This window comes from Medicago sativa, chromosome 7 (genome assembly GCF_051527215.1).
Source record: "Medicago sativa cultivar Bolivia chromosome 7, Bolivia_mono, whole genome shotgun sequence".
Lineage (NCBI taxonomy): Eukaryota > Viridiplantae > Streptophyta > Magnoliopsida > Fabales > Fabaceae > Medicago > Medicago sativa.
Window position 1 is genome coordinate 29,437,508 of NC_140755.1, and position 8,706 is coordinate 29,446,213.

Here is an 8,706-nt window from a genome sequence, read left to right on the forward strand (position 1 = left end):
GCTTATAATAGTGACCGAATAATGTATATTGTTTTTAATTACTAACTAATATTGAATATATTACTAGCATTGCACAAATAAGTTTACTGTCGACTTTCATTCAATAACACAAAGATTTGTATCACATGAATTTTTAAGTGTATGTTTGATTTTCATTTGGAGTAGCCAAAATCGATTCTAAAAATGTATAATTGAGTTGACATGTTTGGATGATGTCGATTAAAATTGATTTTGTCCGTATAACATATTCTTTTTTTTTTTTTAGAGAAATGATATTTATACAACTATTTTTTGACAACTTTATCTCTCATACTCATGTTATGTTTTTACTTCATCTCTCTGTTGCTTTGGTTTTTGTGTCAATATCTATTTTTCTTTGTAAAATTATGGTCGTACCAAAAGTTGTCAATCAAATGGTTATTCAAAGGAAAATGTTAACTAGTGCCCCGGGGCACTGGTTAAAGACTTTAATTAGTAATTTTTTATGAAAATTTGTGTAATAAAGTGCATTGGAAATTGAAACCTTTGACATTTTTAAAGAATAATTACTTGATTTAGAATGCTTAAAGAGTGCACCGGGGGCACTCGTTAACAAGACCCTTATTCAAATAACACAACTTTTTTTTTATCAAGAAAATTGATTCTGAATTGAAACAAAAATGTACAGCTTTTGACTCCAAATATGATTCTTACACTCAAGTTTATCATTCAACTCCTTTTTATAAAAATATATCCGACAAACATAAATCATTTTACATCAACTCATTTTTAACTAAAATCGATTTACTAAATCGATTTTTATCATCACAAAGCCAAATATACACCCAAATAAGAAAAGTATGAGTTTCCTACATAATCACTCCATGACTTTTTTTTATAGTCAAAATCACTCCATGACTAGGCAATAATAAAAAATGAAACCTTCTAACACTTACAGATAATAATTTTCCCAAATGTGCTACGACCCATACATGCAGATATTCTCAAATCCCATATATTCATGATTAGCAATCTTGTGCACCATGTTTACAATGCCAACTCCGCCTAATAAAATGAATGAAAAACATCTCAAAATTAATAAGCGGATATATACAGTGAATGACAGTGTGAAAACGTTTTAAACATGCATCAAATTAAATCCTATGTTAAATATAATGCTGCCTCAACTAAGTTTGAAGACAAGTCCCTCAAAAAAAAAGTTTGAAGAGAGGTGTATATAAATATCTAAGCCAAATAGGAAAATTTGTAGGCTTACCAAGTAAGATTGCACTGATAAATATTATGCTAGCTAGAATAAAGATGATGATAGATGCTCTCCCAAATAGGATCATTATCTTTTTCAGAAAATATTGTCCAACCAAGGCTGCAATAAAAGCCACCAGGATGAAGTAAAGAGCTGCGCATGACATTTCAACAAACATAATGGTCAGAAGCAATCATCACACCAGCGAGTAGAAAGTATGGTTTCAAATACAAGCAAAAATCAGTTAAAGAAAGTTACATCAACTTTCTTCAACCAAATTTTTCTTATATTTGAGCCGAAGAAGTAAGCGAGAAGTTCGTGTGAACACGTACCATAATGAATTGGAAATCGTTTCAGCATGTAGTATTCCACAACACACATAGATGCGGAGAAGGTCATGATGAATGTTGTTGTGGCACTTGACACCTGCGTGCACGACATTGAATCCAATTAGGAATCAAACCAACCAACTATTTGATGATGAAGATAAGAGAAACAAAATTTATAATACCAAAATTTGAAACTCACTTGAGGAGGGACTCCGAGCTCCAGAAAAAGCGGAGCCAACATGAATCCGCCTCCTAGTCCCAACAATCCACCGAGTACGCCAGCCAGTAAGGCAACGACACAATAGATGATTAGTTGGATAGCTGTAAATTCTTTCCCTTGGTCACCTATGGAAGCTAATGCTTTTTTCCCTGTGAATAATGCAGTTGCCTCATATACAGTTACCCCAAATGAGATTGGAATCTGCACAATAACATGTAAAATATGCTACAAACTTCTTCTTTTTTTAAGATATGTAACTTGTAACATTCAAATATTAAGTTAGCAAAAATTGAGTGATAATAGGACCAGATTATTACCTGTAAGAAGTTCAATACCCAATACGCTGTTGAACATGTAGATGTGTAGTTTTGCTGTCAATAGAAAAACATTGGTCTCAAACTATATCAATTGAATGTTATAAACTATGGTATGTATGTATGTATTAATTAATTGTGATGAAAGAGCAAACCTTAGCAATCTGTACTGCAATGAATGAAACCCAAACAAATGCTAGAAGTCCAAACTCCTTCCAGTACACATTTTCAATTATAGTCACCTACAGATCACCATATTGTTATGTTTATGAGGTGTAAGTTCAGTTCACTGATAAGAATTTGACTTTGTAATTGAAAGGAACACAATTTAAATTCCTCAAAGACAATTGTAAAATGGCTATTAGCGGCACTTTATGTACCTTGGCATCTTTTTCAGTGGCACCATTTGGTCCAGTTGGAAGAGGTTTGTATTCTGCTTCAGCTCCAGAATCTAAACAAAATAAAATTGCATACACTCTGACATAAGAAAAAATGATTTCGGAAAACTTTATTTTTGTTTCAGTAAATGTTAACAAACAGTTTATGAACTCACCAATTGTTTCTTGTCTCCTGGCAGCCTCCTAGAATTAATCAAGACAGGCTCAGACAATTAGTTAGTCATAACTTTGGATTCAACATTAAACACTAATATTGATGTATTTCCATTATCATTAATACAAAATGGAGAATAATAATTTGAGAGTGATGAACAAAATATTAATTGAATGATACAATTGCAAAAAAAATAATTAAAAATACATTGAAATCAAAACTAACAATATTTTTGGGACATTTCATTATTTAGAAGTGTGAAAATTTAATATTTACACATTAATTAGAGAACAATCATAATTATATTTGTATGGTTAATAATTTTTCTAACTTTTAAAAAAAAAATTTGGGGAATGAGAAATTGTTATTTATAATGGTGGCACAAATAGTCATTTTACAACTAGGCTTTTGATTAATAGCAGTTTTCGCCCCTAACTTTCACGAAGTTGCGATTTTTGCCCCCTAAGAAAAAAAAACTACAAAACCGTCGCCTACGTTTTGCGACTGTAGCAGTTTTAGCCCCCCAAGGCCAAAAAAAAAATCAACACGTGGCACCTCACTTAGGGTGCCACGTCAGCGTAGACCGAGTCAAAATTGGCCTTGGGGCCAAAACTGCCACATGTGCAAAACTTAGGGGACGTTTTATAGTTTTTTTTTCTTAGGGGGCCAAAATCGCAACTTTGAGAAAGTTAGGAGGCTAAAATTGTTATTAAGCCTTACAACTATCTTAGGCAGGATTTGAACCATGCTCCTTGAGTTTATGAAATAAAGTTCTTACCACTCAACAAACATGAAATAAAGTTCTTACCACGTACTAAACAAACACTTCTTGGAGATGGTCGATCAACTCAAAGACATGTGGTGATTAACAAACCAAAAAACATTTTCTCCTTACATTTAATACATTTATTTTTTTCACAATGGTACAAGTAAAACTATACTAGTACTCCAATATGAAGGTGAAAACTACTACTACAAGCAACAAAAGATACCTTTCTCATTATGGTTTCCTTATTCCATGTCTCAACCCCTTTAAAGAATGCTTTAGTTGATATGCCTGGAAAAGATAAAAAGAAATACACTTAGAGGAGCAACAACAAAGAAAACAAGAATGCCTAACTGGAAAAAACAATTGAATTAATGGTTACCAAAGAAAAGAACAATAAGCAATATAGTCACAAGCCAATTAGGAAATATAACGTTGCAGAGCACTCCAATGCTGATACCAAGCATGAGCATAGGTTGAATGAGAAGTGCCAAATCATAGTCAATAATTGGCATGTCCAAGGTAGGATGCCTCAGTTTAAGGTTGAAGAAAACAGTTGCCAGAGACACACCCATGACCATACCTGAAGCAAACAGAAAACCGTAAAAATAAATAAACATAGTGACTGACCAAGAAGTTGCAAAAATTTTATCTAATATTTTTTCTAATCAAATATTTTATCTTTAATATCTACTGCCAATTTACATTTTAAGGTGCGTTTGGAGTTATTTATAATTTCTTTGAGTTTTTTTTTAATGGCAAAATATATATATAGATAAAAATGAAAAAGGAACCAAGTACAAGATAGCAGAATATACAAAACAGTCGCAAAGCGACACACCAACAACCCACCACAAAGAGAATAACGCCTCAAACCCCACATGCGGGGGCTGGAGATGCACTCACAAGGCCCCCAAAAAGGAGGACCACAACACCAAAAGAAAGCAAAAGAGAACACCGAGAGCCAGGAGCCCCAAACAGCCGCGAACACAACAAGCACCTGCAGGAAACAAGGAAAAAACACGAATAACCTGAAAGCCGCACCGGGAGGAAGGGGAGATACAATCCCACCCAACCCCGCAAGCAACCCCCAGGAAAACCAAACCACCACTCCACCCTACCGGTTCAAACACAGGACGGGCTCCACCTCCCACTCATAAAGGGAGCAGGAACTAGCAGGGCACTTAGCAAGGAACCACTTCCAAGCTAAGAGTTTAACTCTATCCACCACAAGCTCCTCTCGGAGTAAGCCACCAGCAAAGATAAGGTCGTTTCGGGACGCCCTGATGGTTCAAATAACAGCATGCCAAACAAGAAGCAACTCTAACCAAACTCTCTTATTCCCACCTAAACCTATAAAGGCCTGAAACTGCTGGGCTAGCCCCAGAGGCATAACAAAAACCCAACCCAGCCACCTAGAAACCTGATACCACACCGGAAAAAAGGAAGGACAAGAGATGAGTAAGTGTTCATTTTTTATTTATCTAAAATCCGATCTATCTTTAAACTTTCAACTAAAAACTAATCACTATTGCAGTGCTGGTTGAGGTTGACAATGACAAAACTTCAAAAAACTACTTTGATCAAGCTTTTGATTTATAAAAAAAAAAAAAAAAAATCCTTATACATATGCGCTTATGAGATAAGCACATATCATTAATGACAATGATAATTTCCTTGTCATTTTTATAGCAACTTTTCAAAATTTCAAATTATTTTAATTAATTACGTATTTACTTACCAATATCTTCCTAATTATGTTACACAACCTATAGTAAAAACTAGCATGATACTACAAGAGAATATGTTTAACACATACTATCTTACATTTTGAGATAGCCGTAGATGATTTAGGATCAAACCCAATAATAAGACTAATCATAGAAACGAATATGCCACCACCACCAATACCACCAACGCTTCCAAACGCAGCTCCACAAAAACCAATAAAAGTACCCAAAACAATTCGCCACCCAAATTCCATTTCCTGCATAACAACAATAGTAAACACCTCCACATAAAAAACAGCCAGTTCAAATATAAGATCCAAATTCTTATTTTAGGGCCAAAAAGTATGTAGTGCATTTTTAAAAAAAGCTTTACGGCCTCAAGAAAAAACAAACTTTAATCCTTTAAAAAAAAACTTTAATACTTCCTCTCTATTTTATTATAAGTCATTTAAAAAAAATTGTGTTTTATTATAAGTTGTTTTAAAATAACAATGCATCATTAATGTTTTCTTCTTCTTATCATACCATTTATTATTTATTACGCTATTTTCTTTTTATTCTTTTAATTTCATTTTCTCATGTCAATGATAATGAATATTTTTTTTTTGAAGGAAATAATGAATAATTTTGTAAAATCACTCATAATTTTTCTTTTCAATGAAAAATTAACAACATTTTTTAATATGTTTGAAAATATAAAAAATGACTTATAATAAAATTCCCAAGGCGTAATAAAAAGTGAAATCTTACTGGCCACACGTGCTGATAACCGGATCCATCTGATTTCCACAAGAAATGAACAGCTTTTATGAGAAAACTATGTTCATGCTTTTGAGTTGTAGTAACATTAAAACTTGGCACTTGAAGTATTTTCACAAGCCTTATTTCACCCGATACAGTCACAAAAAATGATGCAAAACCAAATAACAACAACAACATCCATAATATGGATCTCATTTTCATCTCAGCCATCTTTAACGTGATGGGATAGATTATAGATAAGAAAGAAATGAGTTTTGTGGAGTTCAAAGGAAGAGCGATGATGATTTGTGTAGAATACACAGTAACTTGCTTTGCATGGAATGGCAGAGTCCCTTTCTTCGTCTCAATATATTTTTGTTTTGGTACAACTTGTCAATGACAAAACCAACATAGTTGAGCATATAATTATCAATAAAAAAAACCAACATAGTTGAGATTCTTAATATTATTTTGTTACGAGGAATCTTTAAGCCCCGTTTACTTCTTTTTGTTGGATAAAATAAACCCCGTTTACTTCCTTTTTTATGTCATAAAATAAGTCCGTTTACTTTTTTAGTATTTAGTTTTATTTTTAGGGTTACCTTATCAATACTTTTGGTTGGATAGAGTGATGTTTGGTTTGGTGGTGGTACAAGAAAACTGGTGTTTCAATGGGTAAAACAAACATACGAGGAAGTAAAACTCATATGTTGGCGTGGTTTTAAAGAAGTTCCAAATAATTGCTTCAGCCAAACGTGCGGTTATCAAGGCAATTTTTTTTCAGAAAAGTCATCGAACATGTTTTTAGCACATATAGGAATCTTATAAGAGATTCACACGATCACATACATGCCGAGTCAAATATTGTTTGTGTTTTGGGTAAATTTGGTCACACATGTTATACTATATATTAACGATAGCGACTATATGGTGGATATGCACCGCACTTTACACATAAAGAAAGGGATTAATTGCCGTTCCGTATGACTTAACCTAACCTGAAAAGTCCTGGCCCTTTTTTTTCCCACTTGTTAGTACTTATTAGACATAAAAATATCTCAAAATATCAAATGAAAGGCTGTAAAAGATGTGCTAAAATGCACCGATCAACGACTAAAAGTAGGGATGGTAAAATAGGGTTGGAATCGTCAGTTTAACCTACCTTTTTAGCGGAGTTGTGATTTTGAACCAACCACTAGTAAGGTACCTGTTCCGTCTAACCTGCAAAAAAATGGGCACAAGTTGTTCCTTTGGGTTGAAATAAAAAACAAATTCTCTTTTTCACTTCTTTTTATTTATAAGCCACAATCAAATTTCCAATTTTCTCCTCAATATAGTGAAGAAAACGTATTCATTAAATTTTATCACTTTTGCTTTATGATTTTAGCCTCATGTTTTTAACAGTTACTCAATTGATAATTCATGAAACTTTTATTTTGGATGTCTTATTGATTTATTATAGATTTTAGATGATGTAATTTATTTGTTTGAACGATAATTTTCATACTTTCGGCGGAGTCATTAGTTATATATTAAGATTTCCTTAAATTAACTTTAAATTTATGTATTTTTATTGTATGTGTGAAGTTTTTAATTAATAATTTTATAAAAAAAAAAAACATTGATGAGTCAACATGTCCACCCTCCAGTTCGCCATAAAACGAGACGGAGCGAAATTTTCAACCCTACATATCTAGTTGGCATGCTGCGCTTCGCCCTTTTAGATGTGTTATTGACAGATGGGGGTGGGGCGGGTTGGTTCGTTTTGTCATCCCAAACTAAAAGCAATTTGATATTTGGTTTTGAAATATGCAATAATAAAAAGGGGACGATAGTGACCTCATCCAGGAGAACGACATGATGTTGTTTGCGACTGTGTGTCAGGGACGATGTCTTCTTATTTCACCGAGGAGAGAATGGAGTATGACTACTTTCCTTGTCATCAAAATCACGAGGAGATGGAGGTGGAGGAGGAGGCCTCCTTAGGGGCATCTCCTAACGCCTCCACTGATTCTCCCCGTTATTTCGTATGTTGCAAGACTTTGATATGTGTTGCTACTTCCGCAGGAATCTTCTCTTGAATTTTCTCAATGTGGTTGAGTCTGATACTTTGTTGTTGAAGAAGGTTCAAGATGTTTGTCAACAACTCTTTTTGGTTCGAAGGTTCGAACGTCGTTTGAGGATGTTGGAAGAATTACAGCGTTGCGTTCGGATGCTCCGAAGGTAAAGAGATCGTTGTTGAAAAAATCGTCGGAGAATTTTGAATAACAGGAAATGTAATTGTTGTAAGACGATTTTTAGTAGTCTGCATCGGAAGTGGTTCATTCCTCGATGGTTTGAAATCTCTAGCTTTGAAGATTTGTAGGGAAGGGATTGATAGAACACCATTGTTAATCGTCGAAGCGAGAACTGGATCAAAACAATCCGGAAGAACCTGGATTGAGGAACAAAGCGTCATCGAAGTGGTGGAATTGTCCTCTTTGGTGTTCTTCGCACGTGTTTTTCAAGAACCTGCCATCAGAGCTTCCAATTTGAAGCAATTATTGGTGGATATGAAGCGGTTACATTGAAGGATTTGAAGAAATCCTTTGAAAATCGCTAATCGCACCTCCTTCGAAAACATAGCTTAAGGAGGAACCAGTTGTGATGAGTTTTTCGGTGATAGTTACGGTTACCGATGAGCTTTCCGGTGAAGGTTATGGCGAGGGACGACGGTTCCATTAAAACAGACAGACGCTCCGACGCTCAAGTCAATATTTGCTCAAGAGATGGAAAAGTGTTCAAAGTTTATCTTTGAGTTTATGAGTTTGC

At 34.2% G+C, this 8,706-nt stretch overlaps 1 protein-coding gene across 1 annotated transcript; it reads right to left on the reverse strand.

The window, feature by feature from the left end:
• Positions 1-668: 668 nt before the first annotated feature.
• On the reverse strand, positions 669-6,348 carry LOC146905443 (sulfite exporter TauE/SafE family protein 3-like). Its single transcript, XM_085726943.1, has 12 exons — positions 5,905-6,348; positions 5,252-5,411; positions 3,807-4,007; positions 3,651-3,715; positions 2,660-2,687; positions 2,487-2,557; positions 2,262-2,348; positions 2,110-2,163; positions 1,772-1,993; positions 1,576-1,669; positions 1,256-1,396; positions 669-1,044 (listed from the first exon to the last, which is right to left on the reverse strand). Exons 1-12 carry the CDS (start codon positions 6,124-6,126, stop codon positions 959-961), a joined length of 1,431 nt encoding a protein of 476 aa, XP_085583069.1. The 5' UTR covers positions 6,127-6,348; the 3' UTR covers positions 669-958.
• Between the last annotated feature and the right edge of the window lie 2,358 nt (positions 6,349-8,706).